Genomic DNA, 24350 nt, shown 5'->3' with positions numbered 1-24350 from the left:
GGCTGGCAACCAGTTCAGGGTGTCCCCTGCCCAATGGCCGGAGATGGCTGGGATGGGCTCCAGCACCCCCGCGACCCTACTGAGGATAAGCAGTGCAGATAATGGATAGATGGATGGATGGACATCTTAAATACACAAACATTTTATTTTATTTTTCCAGGAAGAAATGCAAACAACACACAAAAAAATGTACTTTGATGGTAAAATCCCCTTTAAAAGACTGCCAAATGAGCTCAGCTGCATGATTCTTGTCAAGTCATTAATGTTGCAACATTGTGATTAGTGGAGTTTAGACAAATTGCGGGATTCATGATTTGACTGGTTAGCACGGGGGTCAGCAATCCAAAATGTTAAAAGAGCCATATTGGATCTGAAAAAGATTAAAAGCCCTGTATAAGCCTTATAATGAACGCAACACAAGCTGGTGTATCTGTATTACCTACTATCAAAATGAAAGTTGGATCAGGCACTTCCTGTGGAGAATGATGCACAATGTCACCTCTCTGTTGTAGGATACTGCCTCAAGTTTAATTGTGTTGCCATATTAATGAATCATGGTATCTTTATTTGTTTTGATGAAATTAAAGAAATGCAATTAAGAAATCCCATTTTTGATGTCATATATATTTTGAGGTTGCAAAAAACCAACAACAAACGTGCATAATGTGCCCCTTATCTGGGCAACTAAAAAGTGCTATAATAGGCAAAATGCATTTGAAAAAGTCAAGTAAACAAAATCACATTAATACAACTTAAGTTTAATGTCTGTCTACCGTAAAATTTGGACGATATGCTGAGACTTTTTTTTAACAGTCTTTGGACCCTGCAGCTTATCCAACAATGCGGCCAATTTATGCATTTTTTTCTAACGGCCGCCAGGGGTGCCCAAGCAGTAAAGGTAGGGGTGAAAAACGTAGATTATATGTGTCAAGAAAGACGTAAGTTTAATGTAACTTTGTGCTTTGTTCATGAATAAAAAAGCATGAACAACCCCTCATCAGGGAAAAAGTGTCAATCAAAAGAGGAGCGTTAACTACCATATTGGGAATGAATTTATCAGTCTGTTTATTTGTAAACGGAATCTCTCATCTCATCTCATTAGCTGCACCGCTTATCCTCAGTAGGGTCGCGGGGGTGCTGGAACCCATCCCAGCAATCATCGGGCAGTGAGCAGGGGACACCCTGAACTGGTTGCCAGCCAATCGCAGGTAAACGGAATCAATGTGGCGAAAAGAAAAGATTACAAGAAGCTACGTCCAACAAAGTTTAAGGCGGATTTTTATTTATCTGTCGACATTATCGTGTGTTTTGGAGTAAATATTCTACACGGTTGGATTCTATGGATTGGGCAGCACGGGGGCGCAATGGTTAGAGCGTGTGCGGCACAGTTCTGAGGTCACGAGATCGAACGTTCCTGTGTGGAGTTTGCATGTTTTCCCCGTGCTTGCGTGGGTTTCCTCCCACATTTCTAACACGTGCACTTCAGGTTTATTGGCCGGTACAAATTGTCCCTAGGTATGAATGAGCGAGTGAGATGTTTGTCTCTGTGTGCCCTGCGACTGGCTGGCAACCAGTTCAGGGTGTCTCCTGCCCAATGGATGGATGGATTCTATGGATTGTGTTTGATGTACCGAAGCCAATTTAGCAGACATGAAGATGGCCCAGGGGATGTATTGGTAAGTTACCTCTGCTTTATAGTTTTCGGGCATCTTGCTTCAGACTGATTGTGAAGTTTCTTTGATTAGTATATTTCTAAATGTCATCCTATCTTGAATCCCAAGAATTTAAGCTTGTGTGGCATGATGTATTCCAGGTACCGGTGACACATATTTGTCCATAAAAAGTCCTTTGGAACGTTAAGGTACCGTATATCATTAAAACTCTTTTTGTGTACTGTCGTTCTTTGTAAATACCTCATGTTTCAATGTGGGCACATGTGGTGCGGGTTATGTATGTACAGTGGAATTTCCTTGAAAAATGTACTAGGTGCGGCTTATAATCAGGTGCGCCTTATAGTTCAAATTTTACTGTAATTATTTTTCTCTTTTTACCTTTGGGGTACATGGCGGACTACACACAGGGATGGGGTTTGGGTCAAACAGTGGGCTCTTAGACAGGGGATATGGCAGAGGAAAAGTTTCAAAAGAGAAGTCCACTTGAACCAGCTCATAGTTACATCCCTAGTTGAAATGCAATATTTATTCCACGTATTTTACAGCATTGAAAAATGTGAAAAAAGTTTATGTTATGTTTTTCCTCCTACAGAAACTATATTAAAACGAAATACATTTCCATCCCCCATCTTTCTAAATTTGTAAACATTTTTGGAAAAGTGCTAGAGAGCCACTCGGCAGCACTAAAGAGCCGCATGCGGCTTCTGAGCCGCGGGGTGCCGACCCCCAGGTTAGCACATCAGCAGACGTTCAGTTCAGGCGTCCAAAGTCCAATTCCATCTGCTGGTCTCTCTGAGTTTAGTTTGCATGTTCTCCCTGTGCCTGTGTGGGTTTTCTCTGGGCACTGTGGTTTCCGCCCACATTTCCCAAAACATGCTTTGCAGGTTTATTGGTGAGTGCAAATTGTCCATAAGTATGGATATAGGTGTGCGAGTGGTTTAAGTCTATGTATGCTCTGTGATTGGCTAACAATGAGTTCTTCGGTGTCCACTGCTCAATGTCACCTAGAAGACTAATGAGGAAAAGCGTTTTGGAAATAAAATAGTGATATATATTCACGTTACAATATGTCATTGTTCTGTTTGTTTTTCATCTTAAATTCTTGTTGACCTTATTCCTACACATCGCATGAAAGCAATAAAGGAGTAACTAGCATTCAGCTAATGGATTTGGCCTTGGTTCACCTCTTTTTGGCCCTTTTTGGAATGAATGGAAATGGAAATGTTCCTGACTTCCAGTTGTGACCTACTTGATTACATTACACAAACATATAGGTTACATTAGATGATGATGGTGTCGTCTTTATTTTGATTTACAGATTTGTGACAGTTTTCTGATGGTACATAGGCATTTGTCTTGGATCACACCTATACTACAACCTATCTTCTACTCAACTATTTAGTAAGCCATTCCGTTTAAATTTGAAAAAAGTTAAATTGTTTTAAGTTACACTGGAACCTCGGTTTTCGAACGCCTCTCAGTTCGAACAAATCGGAGTCTGACCAAAAATTTCGAGAAATTCTTGCTTTGCTGTTCTGTCAAAAAATTGGAGTTCGAACGCCGGTAATGCGTGAGTGCGTACGCTAGGATGCGATGCTGAGCGGCGTACGGGTATAGTTAGTGCCTGTGGACGTGCTTTGTTTTGCTTTCGAAGTGTTTTAGCCCCTAATTATGCCTCCGAAGAAAGTCAGTGCAAGCATCAAAGTTGCTTCAGTCGAAAAATAATAAGGAGTGCTAGTAGTTGCTAGGGAATACCCCACCGTCCACCTGCGCCTTATGCTGACCACCACAAAGGTAAGAAATCGTATGCATAATTATTTTCTTTATCCTTTTTTTTATTTTTACATGTTCATGTTAGCGTAATCTTTTGTACGGAAGATTACGATAGCGCCAACGTACGATTAGCCTGGGTTAGCTTCATGTTTACGTTAAACATTCAGGGTGTTGGAACGGAGCCCAAAAATCAGGGTGTTGAAACGCAGCCCCCTTTCCAATGAACCGCTCACCACTTGTTGTGCTAAATGACTTGTAAACGACCTGATTATTTTATTTTTACACGTTCATGTTAGCGTAATCTTTCGTACGGAAGATTACGATAACGCAAACGTACGATTAGCCTGGGTTAGCTTTATGTTTACATTAAACATTCAAAGTAAACATTCAGGGTGTTGTAACAGATTAAACGATTTACATTATTTTTAATGGGAAATTTTTTTTCGGTCATCGAACAAATCGGTTTTCGAACAGGGTTCTGGAACCGATTATGGTCAAGAACCGAGGTTCCACTGTATTTTCAATTGAATACATTACAGATATTTGGAGTGCTGGTTATTGCCCATGATTGTTGGGAGTTCGGTTTGATATTGTGACACCAATGTCAGCAGCACTTTTAGGTGATTATTTCCTTTTCTCTAGTTTTCATCGCTCTGTCTATTTTTCCCTTCCGCCCCTGTGCTCCGACTTTCTGCCTCTCATCTCTGCCTTCCTTCCTTTATCCTGCTTCACTTGCTCCCAAGGCTCCACTTAAGCTTTTCTTTCTTTTGCACCTCTCGCAAACAGAAAAAGAGAACAGTTGGATGATGCTCTCTAAAGTCCTCTTTTACAGTTTGGCCCCAAAAAAGGAGGAAGTTGAGCTTTTGAAACCCAAAAGATTTACGGAAGCGCAAGTGATTCACAATTTAGGGTTGCATTATAGTACATACTTACGATGTAATATTTCACAAAATGATGACAAATATCCAAAACCACATGAAACCTCTGAAAGAAATGTGTAAATCTTATGTTTCTTGGACTATTATTCTTTTTTGGGTGTACACTATTATTTAACAGTGTAAATATGCCCAACTCAGCTGTGTGCCAACATTTTGGTGAAGTCATATTTTTCGCATTCAGACACATACACAGACACACTCATAGAATATCTTTCTTCTCTCAAAGCACAGGAGTGACTTGCACGGAGGGAAGTTCCTTTTGCAAACAAGGAAACGCCCTGTGTGTGTGTATGTACGTACGTATTCAAGCATGTGCTGCGCAAAAAATGATGACTAGTGACTTGTCTATGAGTGAAAAGCATAGGTACGAGATACCTTAAGATGATAGGAGGACACTTATACTATGTTTCACTTTTTTTTTACTTTTTGACATTACCTAACATATAGCAGGACTTTCTTATTAAAATAAATTCAAAACAAGCAGCTAATCACTGACTAGACAAAAATAGAACTACTGGTATAGTTTTTCTGTGAAGTAACACTTTTCTAAGAAAACTTTTATCCGTAAATGAGAAGTTATTATGATTATTATAGTTTGACACGCAGTGGCTGGGTGAATAAAAATGTCTCAGGGGTAAATCAGTGTCTGCTTTGCTCCCTTGAAAAGGCACAACATTAACAAATAGTATTTCTGTTGTTATTACTTAACCTCTCTCTTGCTCAATCTCTCACTTCTGATATCAACCTTTATCTGTTCTGTCATTGTGTCCTTTCACGTGTTATCTGAAGACATTTCTAAATTTTGATGAACCAAAAAGCCAAGGTCACATAGTTTGAGTCATAGAGGTTTATATAATGATTCCTAAACCAGAAAACTAGTTACTGTCTGGAAAGTAGATTTTACACCTCGCAATTTTGCAAAAGCCTACGATCATTAAGTTACCATAAAAGAAACCTCTGGTTTAGCTTTAGTGTGAAAAGCTGCTTGAAATGATTAGATGCCGGTGCTATTTGCATGAACATAACTTGGATTGCATGAACATCCTCACGCTTACAAGTCACCATATCTCATGTTACCGTTCCATACATTTTTTAGGATTTGTAAACATTAACTTTTAAGGTGCAAGCAGAGGTCTTTTGTGAAAATGTAACAAAATACTGCAAATGAAAAGTTTATGGCTTTATTTCTCTTCAGCGCAGTGGGAATGTGAGAAAGAGAGGAGGGCTGGGGGGGGGGGTGTACTGTGTGCAGAGATCCGCCCACCCCAACCGCTCACCCAATCAAATTGCTCTAGCTGCTTGGTTGCCATTTTTGGGTGTTTACAGTTTTTTTCTGTGGGTTTGTTGACAAAAAAAAAATACACTTCTCCCAAGCATATCTACCAGTTACGTTCCGAGCAATGCATTCAAAGACTAGACGCATATTTGGAACTTGACTAATAGAACATTCAGAGAAAATGCCTTGACGTTAGAATGTGTTTTTTTTTTTAAATTAAATTCCAGATCTTTCATGGTTAAGTACATCTTCATAATGAAGTTTTTCAAATAAGTTTTATTTGATAAACTCTAATTGTATTACTATAACGATCATGGCTGAGAAAAGAAGTTACAGTGGAAGGTGCCAACATTGTTACCAGCTGTACACAGTTGTTGCTGTTTTCATGAGATGAGGAGAGGCACAGGTCGGGGCGCAAAAATTCTGCTGCAATTCACATATACTGGTGATTATAGAAAAATACCACATTGACTGTGTTTTAAAGGGACAGTGTGTAATATTTAGTGCCTGCTAGTGGTACAAAAATGTCAAGGAACAGAACAAGGACTCGGATCCAATAGCGTCAGTTAAAGGCTTTATTGTGACAAGATTCGGTGGAGCAGGCTTGGGACGTCGAGCCTTGGCAGTGGAAAGCCTCTTGGGACGATATGGCAACTCCGTGGTGAAAACGCGTGGCGAAACGTAGCAGGTAAGTCGGTGGCCGGGGCGGAAGAGTAGATCGTAAACTTTTAACAGACAAGGGTCAGGCAACGAGAATCAGACTTGGAATATACATGGGCTTGTGGTACCTTGAATGTTGGAGGTTCACTCAGGAAATGAGGAAGACACTCGAACGTCCATCTCTGGACGCTGACAGCTTATGTAGTAGACTTCCACCAATCAAGAGATCGCGTTCCAGCACACCAGCTGATTACCTCAGGTGACTCCGGTTAGGTAATCACGACAGAACCCCCCCCTCAAGGGACGGCTCCAGAAGTCCCCCAGGGAAAAATAAAAATAAATCCAAACACGTCACATGGCAACACCGGTAATCCAAGGGAAGAGAAAAAAAAAAAAAAAAAAAAATCACAGGCCAGCTACAAATAATCCCCCAAAACCCAAAATACATCACCAATAATCCAAAATTGGAGGGCCCAGAGGTCGTCCGATGAACCCTCAGAATTCTTCCGAGTGGATAGAGGCCCCTTCGTCCGCATCTGAAGGGGTGGTAGCGGGTGGGTCTGCCGGTGGAAGAGCAGCAGCGTCAGACCTACGACGACGACCACGGCGTGGTGCTGGTTGGTCAGGATGCAGTTGATGGAATTCTGCCACAAGAGATCGGTCCAGGATCTGCCTGCTGGGAATCCATGATCTCTCCTCCGGACCATATCCCTCCCAATCGACCAAGTACTGGAAGCCCCGACCCCTGCGTCGGGAGCGGAGCAGGCGGCGCACTGTATAGATAGGCTCCCCGTCCAAGGAGCGTGGAGCTGGGGGAGGAGGTGGAATGGGTGCCAACGGACTCTGGCTGACGGGCTTGATTCGGGAAACATGAAACGTGGGGTGCACTCTCATAGATCTTGGTAGACGGAGACGGACTGCTGAGGAGTTGATAATTTTTACAATAGGAAATGGGCCAAGATACCGAGGAGCCAGTTTCCTCGACTCAACCTTCAGTGGAAGATCAGCTGATGCTAGCCACACCTTCTGGCCCACCTGGTACTTCGGAGCAGGACTCCTCCGTCGATTAGCTCCAACGGCATGAGTCTTGCTAGCCCGAAGGAGTGTGGCCCGAGCACGAGCCCAAGTTCGCCGACAGCGACGTGCATTCGCCGTAGCTGACGGGCAGTTTACTTCCTCTTCTTGACTAGGGAACATAGGGGGTTGGTACCCATACACACACTGGAAGGGGGACATTCCAGTGGATGAGCTAACCAAGGAATTGTGAGCATATTCCACCCATGCCAATTGCCGAGCCCAGGACAACGGTTCGCTAGAGACCATGCAGCGAAGTGCCGTTTCCAAATCTTGGTTCACTCGTTCAGACTGCCCATTGGATTGAGGGTGGAACCCTGATGAGAGGCTGACAGAGGCACCCAACAGACGACAAAACTCCTTCCAAAACGCGGATGAGAACTGGGGACCACGGTCAGAAACAATGTCCAGAGGGATGCCATGGAGGCGGAACACATGCTGCTGGACTATCATTGCAGTTTCCTTGGCGGAGGGGAGCTTCGGTAGTGCCACGAAATGGACCATCTTACTGAATCGGTCCACGATAGTTAGTACAGTCGTCATCCCCTCGGATACTGGCAACCCCGTCACAAAGTCCAAGGAGATGTGGGACCATGGGCGGCGGGGAACCGGAAGTGGATGTAACAGACCGGCCGGACGTTGGTGGGATGTTTTGTTCTGGGCGCACACTTGACAGGCGGAGACATATTCCCTAACGTCCTTGGCCATGGTAGGCCACCAGAAGCGTCGGGACAAGAAACTGTGAGTCCGAGCTGACCCCGGATGGCAAGAAAAGTGAGAATTGTGCCCCCATTGGAGGACCTCGGACCGTAAGGGTTCGGAGACGAATAGTCGACCCTCGGGACAGGAGCTGGGGCCCGCCTGATCGGGTATCGCCTCTCTGACTCGGGACTCGATATCCCAGGAGACTGCTGCCACCATACAGGAAGCTGGAAGGACCGTTGCGGGACCCTGAGGTGTGTCATTGGAATTCTGGAATTGTCGGGAGAGCGCGTCGGGTTTCACATTTCGAGATCCGGGTCTGTAGGACAGAGTGAAGTTAAAGCGGGTGAAAAACAGGGCCCAACGTGACTGGCGAGGATTGAGCCGCTTGGCCGATCTAATATATTCTAAGTTCTTGTGGTCAGTCCAAACTATGAACGGCACCGTTACCCCCTCCAACCAATGCCGCCATTCCTCCAGGGCTAGCTTGACGGCCAACAACTCACGATCCCCCACGTCGTAGTTGCGTTCGGCCGGGGACAACCGCCGGGAAAAGAAGGCGCACGGGTGCATCTTCTGGTCCTTGTCCGACCGCTGGGACAGGACAGCACCCACTCCCACATCTGAGGCGTCCACCTCCACTACCAGTTGGCGTGCAGGGTCCGGTACCTGGAGTATGGGGGCCGTAGAGAAATGGGTTTTTAGACGGTTGAAAGCTGCATTAGCCTCGGAAGACCACCGAAATGGCTCTCTAGGACTGGTAAGAAGCGTGAGGGGAGCTGCCACCGAACTGTAGTTCCTGATGAACCTCCGGTAGAAATTGGCAAAACCAAGGAATTGTTGGAGCTTTTTCCGAGACTCAGGGACAGGCCAAGAGGTGACTGCTGATACCTTGGCAGGATCCATCTGAAGGGTCCCCTCCGCCACGATGTAGCCCAGGAACGAGACTGTCTTGGCGTGAAACTCGCACTTCTCTGCCTTAACAAATAAAGAGTTCTCTAGGAGACGACGGAGAACCAGCTGGACATGTTTTCGGTGTTCATCGAGGGACTTTGAGAAAATCAAGATATCGTCCAGATACACAAAAACAAAACGATTAAGCACATCTCGTAAAATGTCATTTACCAAAGATTGGAAAACAGCTGGAGCATTGGTTAATCCGAACGGCATTACCAGATACTCGTAGTGACCGTTGGGTGTGTTGAATGCCGTCTTCCACTCATCACCCTCCCGGATTCGGACTAAGTGGTAGGCGTTGCGCAGATCAAGTTTAGTGAAGACCGTGGCCCCCTGTAGAAGCTCAAAAGCAGAGGCAAGCAGCGGCAAGGGATAGCGATTTTTAACCGTGATTTCATTAAGGCCCCGATAATCTATACAGGGCCGGAGTGACCCGTCCTTTTTTCCCACAAAAAAGAACCCCGCCCCAGCAGGAGAAGAGGAGGGTCGAATGATACCAGCCGCCAAGGCATCGGAAATGTATTCCTCCATGGCCTTCCTCTCGGGAACGGACAAGGAGTAGAGGCGACCCCGAGGAGGAGCAGACCCCGGCAGGAGATCAATTGCGCAGTCATAAGGCCTATGAGGGGGCAAGGAAGAGGCCTTAGCTTTACTGAAGACCTCCTGTAGGTGGTGGTAACAGGCTGGGACCTTGGACAGATTGGGTGGAGCCCTCGTGGAAACAGGATGATTTGGGTAAGGAGCGGCTTGCAGACAGGTTTGGTGACAGTCCATGCCCCATTCAAGTATCGACCCAGTGCGCCAGTCGAAATGGGGGTTGTGTTGCACCAACCAAGGATGACCCAGGACAAGGGGTTGGTTAGGGGAGTGGAGTAAGTGAAATCGGATCTTCTCTCTGTGATTTCCAGACAACTGTAGTTCAATGGGTTCCGTTATTTGAGATACGGTGCCTAATAGGCGGCCATCCAAAGCCCGAGCTGATACCGGGTTAGGAAGGGTTTCAACAGGTATCCCCATCTTGTGTGCGAGTGACAAATCCAGGATATTTGTTTCAGCACCAGAATCGATGAGGGCATGGAAGGGTTGAGATGTACCGGAAATAATGAGATTTGCCCGGAGAACAGGTCTATCAGTCTTGGGGGACGATACTAAAGCTGAGCTCAATCGGATGTCCCCTATATCCGACGAGCGTTGGCTTTTAACGGGCAATTGACCACCCTATGTCCCTGGCCGCCGCAGTAATAACATAGCCGTTCAGTACGCCTTCGCTGGCGTTCTTCGACGGAGAGAAAGGTGCGGTCCACCTCCATCATCTCATGAGGTGCGGTAGAATTGGTTGGGGGGTTCGGTATCTTACTAATGTCTTGACTTAGCCGGGTGATGGGTTGGCTGGGATCTTCTCTCTCTCTGCGTCTTGCCTGAACCCTACGGTCGATCCGGGCGGTCAGTTCGATAGCATTGTCAAGAGTTACCGGAGGAGCGTGGGAAACCAATTCGTCTTTGATATAACCGGACAAGCTATGGAGGTAGGCGTCGACCAGCGCCTCTTCGTTCCAGTGACTCTGGGCTGCTAGTGTGCGAAAGTCAATGGCATAGTCGGCAATGGAGCGTCTCCCCTGGCGAATGTTCAAGATTGAACGAGCAGCATCGACTGATGAGGCTCCAGAATCAAAAACTTTAATCATCTCCTGGCTTAGCAAATTAAAAGAGGTGCATGCTGTCGCCCCCCGTTCGTATTCTGCCGTTCCCCAAAGGCGGGCTCTGCCAGTCAGATGATTTATCACAAAAGCCACCTTCGCCTTTTCGTTCACAAAGGCTCGCGGTTGTAGATCAAAAATTAGTCGGCAATTTATAAGAAAGGGGCGGACCTGGGCGGGCTCTCCACTGAATCTCTCTGGCGAACCTACTCGTGGTTCAACACTGCCGACCTGATCAGAAAGGGGCGGAACTGGATCTTGTGCTCGTGTTGCCGGGGGAGCTTCGCACTGTTCAAAAAATTCTTGGTGACGTCGTACTTGCCGGACTAGTGTGGATACGTCGTGGACGATCTGTTGTATTGCGCCTTCGGTGTGTTGTAGGCGCTGTAGCGCGGATTCCTGTTCGGCATTTCCGCATCTCTCAGAGGTGGGACGAACTGTCGCTGGATCCATGCTTTGGTTCGAGTGTTCTGTCAAGGAACAGAACAAGGACTCGGATCCAATAGCGTCAGTTAAAGGCTTTATTGTGACAAGATTCGGTGGAGCAGGCTTGGGACGTCGAGCCTTGGCAGTGGAAAGCCTCTTGGGACGATATGGCAACTCCGTGGTGAAAACGCGTGGCGAAACGTAGCAGGTAAGTCGGTGGCCGGGGCGGAAGAGTAGATCGTAAACTTTTAACAGACAAGGGTCAGGCAACGAGAATCAGACTTGGAATATACATGGGCTTGTGGTACCTTGAATGTTGGAGGTTCACTCAGGAAATGAGGAAGACACTCGAACGTCCATCTCTGGACGCTGACAGCTTATGTAGTAGACTTCCACCAATCAAGAGATCGCGTTCCAGCACACCAGCTGATTACCTCAGGTGACTCCGGTTAGGTAATCACGACACAAAAAACTTGTATTCAGTAAAATGAAATATGTTGATTTGAATATCATGCAAACATACATGCACTATCATACCAATGCTGTTTTATTAGAACAAAATATATCATTTGTCGAGAAATTTGTATTTCTTTTGCACACTGGAATCCCTGCCATGTTAGTCCTGCAAGATTCCGCCACGCCGTGCTCTGAGGCAGTGGCACTGGCTCACACCAAACAACATAGTGCCATCTGGTGGTCAAATACTATACATTGGGGCTTTAAGTGATGAATTGGCATCCTGAAATATCAAAGAACTGAAAAAGTTGGATAAAATTATTATACAAATCATCATCATCTGACATTAAAAAAAATGTCTTGTGACTGTTTTTAAAAAAAGACTATTCTCGTAAACTAGTGCCCGTAAACTTACTTCCCATTACACTAAAAAAGGGGTCAAGACAGGCTTTTATATAAGGCACTACTTTTATAATGTCAATGATACCATTGATCTGTTTTTCCAACTGTGCTGAAAAGTTTTTTTTTGCTTCCAGACACGAGACAAAACCCGTTATTAATAGTGTGACTTTTTTTATTACCATTGTGGTTGTTCTGCCTTTCTTGTTTGCATGCAAAAAGACTGTCTTGGTCACATGCTGGATTTTTATCATGCTTCTAAACATAAACCTAACAAGGTTTATCTTGACATGGGTCATATTTCCCATCTCCCTAACTCACATGATGTTTAGGCTGAGCCAAATCTCCCACACAGAACTTGTTGCCTCTGGGGTGCGCTGCTAATTTGCATAAAACTGTGTGTGTTTTGTGGTCTTAAATGATCAAGAATATTCATTCATTCATTTTCTTCACTAGGGTCAAGGTCGTAATGGTGCCCACCCCAGCTGACATTGGCCCGATTGCCAGCCAATCACAGGGAACACAAGAGACATACAACTATTCACAAAAACATTCAAGATAATTTGGAGACACCAATCAACTTGCCATGCAGATTTTTGGAATTTGGGAGTAAACCAGAGAGCCTGGAGAAAGCACCGCAGGCATGACGAAAACATGCAAACCCCACACAATGGTGATTATATTTTGAATCCCTCGAGGTTACGCTTTCAAATGATAGGTGGCATGACATATTGTAGTGACCGGTGAGATCGTACAGACACATTTGTTTATCAAAAGTCTGGCGGCCCACCAGCAGGCTGTTGGAATGGTAAGGGGTTAAGGTACCGTATATTATCAAAACTCTTTCTGAGTACCGTCTTTCTTTGTAAATATCTCATGTTTCAATGTCGCTTAAGGTGCGGCTTATGTGTGTATAAAATGTTTTTTCTTTTAAAACTGTACCATGTGCGGCTTATAATCAGGTACGCCTTGTAGTCCTAATTTTACAGTAACTATATTGTCTGAAAAAAATTGATTTATTTAGACTTCCATGTATTTTAACTAAAATTTTAGCAAAGCCCTAGTTGGACTTACTAAAGATTAGTTTTATCATAGAAATAATGAAAAATACCACAAGAGAGGAGCATTGGAATTAGGTTTTGCTATGCTGTCATTGAGTCATTGTTTAACGATGAATACAATGTTCTATCATAATAGGCTCTGTTTGGTGAGCACAAAAATGTAGGCTGGATTGCATCCCTTTAAAGTAATGGGATCCAACAAAATAGGATGATAGAATCCAGTTGAAAACAACCTAAATTGATGAACACTGATTAGTTAGCACAAGCGCTTCACAGTTCAGAGGTCCTGGGTTCAATTCAAGCAACCAGTCTCGCTTTATGGAGTTTGCATGTTTTGGGTTTTCTCCGGGGAGTCCAGTTCCCGGACCCGTACCAAAAACATGCGTGGCAAAGTATGTCAATCATACTGTATGATATAAACAAAATGTGTGCGCGGAATAAATAAATACATTTTATAAGTACATCCTAAATGACAAATGCAATTAGTGCATTATAGCAATGGTCACTGTCAACGTTTTTCTTTTAAATGGATTGGATGAGATGACACTAAATTTAAACGTGAGACGATGACATGATTTAAAACATGGTTACACTCAACATGTCATTAGCTTTACGTTAAATGTGAACACAGCACAACAAGTCCTTACATTTTGAATTTGAAAGAATTCCCACCAAGACTCGTGGCTTCACATACCATTGTCGTCTGAATTGTGCATACCACAAATGTCTATCACTTAAGAAACAGCAACGCTTAGTAATGCTAACACGCAAGCACTTCCTTTCGCATGACTGGAAGTGGAGACAAACACTATATCGGTAATTAACACTTCCTAGGGCAACAACGTCAAGATTCTTTATCACGTGATCAAATCCAGGGGTCATGCTCTCTGTACTGTTAAGAAATCAAATAATTTGTGTCATGAGCTGAAATATGTCGTTATTACTATTGTGCAAAAGGAACTTCTGAGTGCACATGCCTCACTGTGCTTCATATGCCATGTGCAGGAAATAGAGGCAATAGTGACTCATATTCACCGTCTTTCTTAAAGTTTTTCAAACTCACAATACATTTGCACAAGAAAAAGTCTCTGAAAATAATCGTTTGTCAACCCTTAATCCTGTTTTATAGCAGCTATAAATAAACAAAATGGTAACAATTGTTCTCTCAAGTAAGTGGGTTATACTCAAATCATATGAGTAGAATTAAATGATCCCCCACAAAATAAAGCCACAGTAAGTATATGGTAATTACTGTAGCCAAAAGTGGCTGAAACCTTTTGTTGGATGGCCTAGTACTTGATCTTCATAAGTGATCAATTTGTAAACAATGTAGTTTTGAGGACCCTTCCTGAGGCATAACAAAGGGGCTACATTCCCAATGAATTTCTAATTTTCAGAAGTTATTGTTCGATTTTTTTCTTTAGACACATTAAGTTTTTAAAATGCTATTCAGAGTTAGTAATTTCGCCCAGTATGACTGGAGTTCTATTCAGTCATTAGATACTTCCAACACTGAAAGTTACAATATATTAAAACTCATATAGTAAAAGGACAGAATTTTGAAAATGTGTATAAAGACAAAAGATTACTGTACAAACATGGGTTTAATGTAATTTATTCCTTCTTTTTTCTTTTTGGTTCTGCCTTAATTTTTGGGCTATTTTTAAGTTGTTAGGTAAAGTATTTAAGGGTTTCTTTACCCAATATACCTTGATAAAGGTCAAGGGTGGGATAAGAAATGCTGCTTTACTTCTTTCAACACCTTTCTTAGTATTTTGATTTTTAATGTTTCTTTTACGGGCTCAACTAAGGAAAAAACAGTAAAATGCTTTTATATCTTTACTCTATTTGATATAGTTGTATATGTATAATTGTATTGAAACATGTATTGTTTTCTATTTCTGATTGAATCAAAAATGTGTGTTAACATCAATATTTCAGTCTGCCTTAGCTTAGTTTTAGCATTTACAAAACCTTTTGTGTCAATTATACTTATTAAAGGAGCTGTACGTATTTCGGAAGTTTTCTACCTGCTGCCGCTGTCCCCTGGCTTGTCATCATGGCATTCTCTGTCAAGCTCCTTATGTTGCGCGTGCAAATAAGTACAATTCCTTGACACACTCAAAGAAAGTCTCCTTTTTTCCCATCTTTCTTGGGGTTTGGGTTGACATTTGGACTCTACTTGAGGCATGCAGCATCTTCCTTTCAACATTTTCATGCTACACTTGCACATTAAAAAAAAACATGGGTGCAAGTAGGAATTTACTATCCAGCACTCCCCTGTACCCCACAATCCTCCTACCTTAATGTATTTGGCCCTGAACAGCTTTCCTTAAAGTAAGATAGGCTCTGTAAATTTTTTTTTTTTAATCAGGGCTCTTTAAACTCAGTTGGACATTGTTAACACAGACTTGGGAGAGAAAGTATTCTACTTTCAACCTTTTAAGTACACCTCAAACAACCTTCAGCGAGGCAGTCTGGTGAATTTGCCACAAGAGATTAATGAATTGTAAAAAATAAATATTATTGTCTAAAACAGTGATGTGATTTACACTCCTAACCGATTATATCGAGCTAAATATGGCTATGACCGCAAACCACGACACTTATGCATGCATGCACAGATACTGCAAAAAAAGGAAGTAAACCCAAAGTGAGCCTTTTCAACTGCGCTGAACAGGAGAATGATGTTCAGGTCGTTCGGTAGGTGGGTGGGCATTCTGTTAAAATGTGCCTCATATTCTGTAAAAAGGAGTAGCTAAAATAAGTTTTATTTGAAATGGCATTAATATTGTGCTGTGTGGAGACCCTTGATGTCTAATGAGCTTTGGTTTTTCTTTTAATAAACAATACCGTTTTCAAAGTCGTTATTTCTTTTGTTTTTATATTTGTGTGTATAGTGACTTCGAAGTGAAAAATAAAACAATCCCGATGCTTTTCAAATTCCATCATTTTCGTCATCATCAACTTCCACTCTTGCTTGTGCACTGCCCACACAAAGTGAACTATTGGAACCCCACACCTCTTCCAAGTAAATCCCATTAGGGGACTTGAATTGGAATCTGCTCCAACCTCCTACTTTCCAATTGTATCTACACTATTTAAATCTGTCTTGACTTGAGCATGTTGTTACCAGATACAACACAACAAACACACAGTCATTTACATTCAGTGACGAAAAGACCTGATGAGTACTCATCTGTAGTGTCAAAGCCTTATTGATCAGTGTAATATAGCTTTTGTTCGCAAGTATGCCTTCACCAGACATCCTGGCACTGATTTTCTCTAAAGGTCACTTGAGGCTTTAATAAGCAGCCCCCCTTCTCTGCTCAAGCAACGGAACAATCACCCATGTAGTTGTGGATGTTATGTCTTAGAGCACACTCAATCTACAGCCATCATAATGTGCCCATGCATGCTTAGTGCTCAAATTCGTATTTTAGGGGTAGTCTGCGCGCAATCTATCTGCATATAAGCATGGCACAGATTCACATTTGGGCACTCTTAGGAGAGTTTAGCCAGAGCGCGGTATGATCTCTGGTACATGCACACAGCCATGGGAGGAGTCGCCGCGTGAAACCATGATGTCACAGAAGTTTTGTTTGTGCAATGCATATAGTGAGTGACCGGGACCGCCTACTTTGCTCTTCATAGCGCTACTGAGCTTAGAAAACAAGCGCCTATCTGATGTCTTATACTATCTTGGGATTCTTGGGTGAATCAGCGTCATGTATTTTGGAAGCAACGAGTTCTGGCCGCGGTTTGGAAGAGTATTGTGAGTGCGGTTGGAAGAGGAGAGAAGAAAGTCAGATTTCAGCACAATGCGGAAGAAATGGCCCTAATGTGACTACAAACCTACTTTGAAATACTTACAATTGTTCTAATACGTATAAGAATAAGTAAAGAAATAATGAATACATAATTTGAAAATAGAAATGACAAAAAAACAGTAGTTCCTGATTTGGTCCTTAATTATTCGAGTTTAGATCCCATCAGCAATATAAACAAAATGTTGAAAAAAATACTATGCAGTTATTAAGGACAATTACTTCAAATGTAATAGTCATCTACACACAACTTGCCTACTTTATTTTGAAATTATTTTTGGTCACACAAAACCCTAAAAATCTATCTCATCTCATCAGCTGCACCGCTTATCCTTGGTAGGGTCGCGGGGGTGCTGTAGCCCATCCCAGCAATCATCGGGCAGCGGGCAGGGGAGACCCTCAACTGGTTGCCAGCCAATCGCAGGGCACACGGGGACAGACAACTTACTCACTCATTCACACCTAGGGACAATTTGGACCGGCCAATTCACCTGAAATGCATGTCTTTGGAGTGGGAGGAAACCGGAGTGCCCGGAGGAAACCCACGCAAGCACGGGGAGAACATACAAACTCCGCACAGGAAGTCTGGAGCTGGATTTGAACCCACGCAGGAGGTTCCCATGACATGAACTGTGCCGCACGTGCGCTGCCCCTAAAAATACATTTAGTAGTCAATTTCTTTCACCAATCCAAACTATTCAAAAAACAAATTTGTGTTTGGGACGGGCGATCATGGCTTTGTCACAATTTCTCATGTTGACTAGCATTGTGAAAAGGACTCCCTTATTAAAAGGCCTTCTTCACCAACGCAGGAAAAAAACTGGCCCAAATTAATCTCTAAAACACTGATCATCAAAAAAACAACACTATCTTTGCTTTTTGCAGACACTGGTGTTAACTGTAAAACAGTATGGATCATCTAATTAATTGTATACTTTAAACATGGTTATATTATAGTACTTTGTTTTAAGATAAGGATGTTGCTATTTTCAGGGACCATACAGTTAAAATTGAATAAATAAGGTGATTGAACCAGTGTAAGTGTCATGATTGCCAAAATGAAGACACCTGGGGCAATCGTTTGGGGAGCAGGAACGCACTCTCTGATTGGCTGGCACTCTCCTCTTAAACTGTCAGCGCCCAGAGGGGAGTGTCAGACCGTACTCTGTGTGTTTTGCCAGATTCCAGTACCAAAGACCTCTCCTGTTTGATTCCTGCATGCCTTCGGTTTCAACCTGTTTCTGTCCCACGTTTACGACCTGCTCTCCTGCCCTGGCCATCGACCTGCCCGCTCAGCCGTATCGATTCTGCCTACTTGTCACGGAACTGCCATTCCGTCCAACGCTGCTAGCGACCGACAACCATCGGCTTCCAAAGCAAGCTCTGTCGGCTCAATCCAATAAAGATTACTTTTAAACGAACGCAATTGGGTCCGAGATTCCATCCTGGATTGTGACAATAAGGTATTATCTTGGATTTTATGTGTGTAACAAAAACGTGGAAAGCATTCAATGGAGGGAAAGTAAGGTTTTGTATGTACAAAATAATCGTGGGGACAACTTAGTCCAACATCCTGTACCAAAAATTGCTAGATACGCTGCGGCGTTCGCATCCATGAGTATTTCCGCAAACAATGGACGCATTGCGTGTGACGTCACACGTCTGCTTCTGCACAAGCGGGACGTGGTGGCGTTCACACAGGAGACGCATCGAAGTCACAGGAGATAGCATAGAAGTCGCAATTAGTTGGAAATGTGAACGATCACACAAAAACATTAGATTTCAGCTGAAAATGTTGTCATACTCTTCGGTATGACTCGACCAGGGCTCAAACCTGTGACCTCCCAATTTCGGGGCGGGCCCCCAACCCTAAGGCAGCTGGTCTACGTCCGTTGCTTTACATTGCATACTGGTGTATTAGTGTACTGCAATGTAACGCACAGCACGATAGAGCGGGTTGCTCAATATTAAGACAATATTGACCTTTGTGTGCGCCTTATGGATGTGAAAATACGGTAAATAAATGAAGGAATTATAAATAACTGAAAACATAAATGATTATAATCAAGGAACTCATAAAATCATGACTGTATATGCAGTGACAAATTTCAATATTAGAACAGTTCCTTAAAAGCGTTCAAGAGAGTCATGACCATTTCGAGAGTGACGATAAAGTCAAAGGTGTTGTAAGACATCAGCCAAAGGACTTTTACACTCATAGAATATGGGAAACTGGGCAAAGATGGCAGAGATGTGTCACAGTGCTGGGAAACGACATTGACAGCTAAGAAGGAAACATCTATTTGTATGACAAGTTTAGCTTATTTTTCATAATTTTCTCACAGTAAAGTTTTTCAGATGAATTTCAGTTTTCCATTACCCTTTTAGGTAATAGTTTTTATCTAATTTTGTGTGACTGAATGGAACTATGGTCAGTAGAAAGATCTCAGAAATCGTGCAAATTATCAAGGAACTCACCTTGTAGACTTGACCGTATGTTCCATTGCCAACAACCTCCACCAGCTCAAAAATACCAGCAGGATCCTACAGAAATGTCAAAGACAAGAACACACAGTGTAAGTGGATTTCATTTCAACAGGACAACAAAACATAATGGAAGTAAAACAAACTTTGTACTCCATGCTTGTGTCTCATATCATATTGCACGACTCAGTTGTTCCCGAGGGTGATTGAAGGAAGTGGAATAGCAAATCTGGATGACATTATCTTATGACTTACACGCTCTACACTTGGCTCCTAAACGTCTTCCTTTCCAGTCTGAGATGGCTGCAAAAATAAAAGCAGCTACAAAAACAGCCGTTTATAACAACATAGTTAATAGTCTATTTATGTGTTATTGTCTCTTCGAGCCCTGCGGCGTGAATTCACGTAAAGCAAGTACACTATCTAAATTGACCAGGATTAAATGCAAATAGTAGCTCGACAATTTAAGTGACACCACTGACAATAACAAATTATAAAAAGCTAAACATTAACCAAGGAGACAATGGACCGACTTATAGGGCATTACACGTAAAGTAATTACAAATGAAAAGAATAAAAAGCTATAACTCATTTACAATGGGTTGAAATTTTCCACGGCACCCGACTGTTTGCAAGAAAAGTAGGGTAGTTGCGTCTTGTCTTACTCTCAGAGCAGCCAGGTCGATGCTGTCCAAACTCCGAGTGGTGTTTTCTCTCGACATTGCTGCCAGAAAAGTTGTCAAGAAGTTGAATTTTGTGGTCAACTCATGGACGTTGTCGTTCTCTCTTCGTCAAAGTAACGGACTTGTCTCCTGAGTCCATTCTAAAGTTGTGCTAACAGTGTGAAGTCGGAATGACAAGTCAGACCACTTCCGAGTGGACCTTTCAAAATTAAACAAAGAGAGGAAGTAATGTAAATGTTAAACTTCGTAGCATTTAAATTAATTTCTGAATTAAAGTGATTTTCAAAGAGGTTTACAAGTGCCCTCTGAGTGCACTTGGGGTCGTTATAAGGACTAAATGAGACTTTAAATATATGTAAAAAAAAAGTTGCGTCAATTCAAAATCATTACATTACTTCCCTTCTTCCTACTCTGCAAAACGAATCATGCCCCAAAGGTTAAAGGGACAGTGTGAAATATCTACTGCCTTCCAGTGGTACAAAAAACTTTCATTCGGTCGCAAAAACATACATTGATTTTAATACTAGGCAAAATACATGAACTTTAATCACGGTTCACGGTTCCCTTAACCACATGGGTCGTCAAGGCACCAATGAAGACACAACCCCGGTCAGCTTTCTCCACTGTTGAGGGTCCCTGGCGTTCTTGGGTCATGGCAAAGTTGGCACCGCTCCATTCCTTAACGTTGTCGGCCCAGTTCTTTTTCGGTCTTCCTCTTCTCCTGCCCCCTTGGACTCTGCCCTGGCAAATTATCTTGGTCAGTCCTGATGATCTTTTGACGTGACCATACCACTGAAGTTTCCATCTGCACACATTTGACAACAGTTCTTAGTAGGGCCCTATGATGGTATTTTGCACCGTTTCATTTGTCACATGGGCTGAGTAGCTGATGCCTAGAAGTTTCCTGTAGCATCGCATCTTCATAGCCTGGATTTTCTTTTCCAGTTTTTCTGTGAGAGTCCATGTCTCGCTAGCGTGAAAGAAGATGGAAGTAAACAGCGCTTGCAAAGTCTGCTCTTTGATTTCACTGCGATGTTCTTGTCCCTCCAGATGGGTTTAAGTCTGGCAAGTGCGTCTGTGGTTTGAGATATCCTGGCCATAATTTCTATTTCTTACTTTTGTATTTTTCTGTGCTGAATTCCATCCCATTCTGGTTTGATGCTTTGTCTAGGCGATTGACCAGATCTCTGAGTTCCTGTTAGTTTTCTGCCAATCTGGCAATATTCTCAGCAAAACAGAGGTGAGTTATGTTGTGTCCCCCAATACAGACTGATTGCTCCAGAGCTTCGGACAAGATCCTCTCAAGGAAGATATTGAACATAGTTGGAGAGAGAATGCATCTTTGAATGATCATAACAATGGTGTTTTTAAGTTTATTTAAATAAAAATAAGAAAATTAAAGTGTTACAAACATTTTAAAATCGTGGTAAAATGTTTCAAAGTAATTTTTAAAGGTGGGGTGCGTCATTTAAGGTGTCCTTAAAAAGCTGAAAGTTACAATATATCTCTATCAAGTTTGTGTTAACAATGCCCAACTGAGTTCAAAGAGACTTTGGAATTTACTTTCGACCGCACCTTGGCTTATCTTACTTTTAACAGAGCTGTTTTGGACTTGCAACTCATTAGGAACCACGACAGGTGGGAAGCTAATTTCAAGCATGTGCTCCCAGTTTTCTGTTAGTGTACCATGGAAATATTAAAAGTAAAAAGAGGACTGTTTCCAATACAGTCCAAAGGCCAACCCAAACCCCCTAAAAGATGAAAAAAAAGAGTTACCTGAATGCAAAACATAAGGAGCTTGACAGAGGCTGCAATGACGATTTAAGCCGGAAGATGGTGTCAGCAAGTACAACTTTTTCAAATTGCCGACAGCACCTTTAGAATTTGTAAAATCACAGTATAATTTTACACATATATTTGGGATTTACAACACTTATAAATTATGTTCTACAGTATCATGGACAAGAGATGTCTAGTGACTTTTTTGCACACTATCTATGCATGCGTGTGCGTGTGTTTCTGTAAAGAATGCTCTCTCTGTGGACCCACAGAGTAGCCCTGTTCACACTATGGTCAGCTGCCTTCACGCACTCACGCACACGCACCATTTGCGTGTGCATCTTCACAACATTCGCTGCAAATCAATTTAACCACATTACATTCTTCAAGACAATGATAGAACATTCCTGTTAGGGACTTTTGTCTGTTGCTATTTCCACATCGTCACTCGATTTTTATTTTAGCTCATTCTATAATTGAGCATGAACAAATAGTAGATTGTAAAGATGGAACCTTCACATTCATAGGTACGTTCGAAAAGATTCATGGTAGTTTTGTGTGATTCTTAAATCAGTTTGCATTGTTTAGTTTGAATTATAATCCAAAGAAGCAACAGTTGACATAAGAAATTGTGTTACTTCCTCATAAAAACAGATATGAGCTAATTATTATTTAAAAGATGTTGAATTCGAGCAGTGGGAAACTCAAGTGTAACATTAGTTTAAAATACACTTTAGAAAAAACATCCACAGAAAATACCCAATGGATCCTGATGTATGATACAATTATAAATAAAGTTAATTTCAGGGGCCAGATGTGGCCCGCCAGCCTTGACTTTGGAATAGGTGGGTTAGTTTGTCCCCAAAATCCTTTAGTTCAAAGTAATTGAAAAATTGATGGGTATTTTTGTTATACTAAAGTTTGATTAGTTTGTTTGTAACAAAGAAAACAAAATTATTATAAACAAAGTTATTTTAACGAGACAGTGTGTATCATTTGACCACTAGACGTTTCTGTATTTTGTCCTGCAACTGTCAACAGGTGCAAATAGCACTAGGAAGAATACACACTATGGAGACTTAAACTGACCAAACCCCACCATATTTATTTTAATTTTTTGCCCAGTGTCTCACAAGGCTTTTGGTTTTTAGGGTGCTCGTAGCAGCAAGATAGCCTAATATTTTGTTACCTCTTCTAGGTGAGGCTCATTTTATGTAAAATACATACAAATTTCTCTAACTACAAGTATATTTTCTATTATAGTTCATGTAGAATAGAATAGAATAGAATAGAATAGAATAGAATAGAATAGAATAGAATAGAATATTATAGAATATTAATAGAATATTATCATTGTTACAAAATGGGTTGAACATATTGTGACAACGAAATTGGACATGGCACTCCAAGTTCACATTTTACTGTGAGGATAAAAAAAAAAAAGTTAATTTACATAATATTTCCACAAGAAAGTGTGGGCATGTAGAGGCAGAACATATTTACATTGGGTGTTTACATACAGTTTTGGGATCGTATTAGTGCAATATGCGGTCGTGCAAAATAGGCAACACCGTGCAAAGTAAGCATAGGCATGAATACAATTTTACATCTGTATGAGATAGTGTGTTTGCAAGAGTTTCAGTTTTTTGTGCTGTGTGTGTTAAGGGTAGTGATGGCTCTGAGTCTGTTTGTTTTTGATTTGTGTGACCTGTAGCGTCTGCCGGAAGGCAGCGGGCCGGGGTGAGTCTTCGATTATGTTTTCTGCTCTGCTGAGGTAGCAAGAGCAGGCAATGTCCTCCAAACTGGGCAGAGAGCAACCAACAATTCTCTGGGCTGTGTTGATGACCCTCTGAAGTGTTTTCCTGTCTGCTGCCGTGCATCCAGCATGCCACACCGTAATGCAGTATGCCAGAATGCTCTCCACTGTGGCTCTGTGGAAGGACACCAGCAGCTTCTGTTTCAGATGATTTTTCCTGAGCACTCTCAGGAAATGGAGTCGCTGCTGGGCCTTCCCTACCACCACCCTGGTGTTTGCAGACCCAGAGAGGTCATCGGAGATGTGCACACCCAGGAATTTGAAAGAGTGGACTCTCTCTACACAGTCTCCGTTTTATAATGAGTGGTGCTGGGTTCCTGCCTTTCCTCCTGATGTCCAGTATGAGTTATTTTGTTTTTGTGGTGTTCTGTATGAGGTGTTTTTTCAAACACCACGTTGTCAGTGACTCCACCTCCTCCCTGTATGCCGCCTCGTCCCCTTCAGATCAGGGGATGGTGTAATAGTAGTCTGAAAAAATAGTCTGTGTAATAACCTGTGCAGCCCTTTGAGACTCTTTGGGCTATACAAATAAAAATGACTTGACCTGACTTTACTTCAGAGATGAGTCCGACCATGGTAGGATCGTCGGCGAACTTAAAAATTCCGTTTGTGAGGTGGGTCGGTGAACAGTCGAAGGTGTAGAGGGTGAAAAGCAGGGGGCTCAGTATA

The 24350-nt window shown here is 42.4% G+C and overlaps 1 protein-coding gene across 4 annotated transcripts in view; it reads right to left on the bottom strand.

Annotated features, from left to right (window-relative positions):
- The window catches only part of LOC148359279 (mitogen-activated protein kinase kinase kinase kinase 4-like), a 69146-nt gene extending 48904 nt beyond the window's left edge, over window positions 1–20242 (bottom strand). For 3 of the 4 annotated variants that reach the window (XM_088344492.1, XM_088344495.1, XM_088344493.1), the window contains exons 1-2: window positions 20069–20242; window positions 19398–19463 (exon numbers count right to left, since the gene is read on the bottom strand). In XM_088344492.1, the coding sequence (XP_088200618.1) occupies window positions 19398–19463; window positions 20069–20125 (123 nt within the window). In that variant the 5' untranslated portion in view covers window positions 20126–20242. Of the gene's footprint in view, window positions 1–19397; window positions 19464–19549; window positions 19666–20068 lie in introns of those variants that run through there. The other variant, XM_088344494.1, reaches the window with a different exon arrangement.
- Between the last annotated feature and the right edge of the window lie 4108 nt (window positions 20243–24350).

The sequence above is a fragment of the Urocampus carinirostris genome, chromosome 9, assembly GCF_059441175.1.
Source record: "Urocampus carinirostris isolate Australia breed hairy pipefish chromosome 9, RoL_Ucar_1.0, whole genome shotgun sequence".
Classification (NCBI taxonomy): Eukaryota; Metazoa; Chordata; class Actinopteri; order Syngnathiformes; family Syngnathidae; genus Urocampus; species Urocampus carinirostris.
Note: the sequence above shows the minus strand (reverse complement) of the source record. Positions and strands in the feature narration are given on the sequence as shown.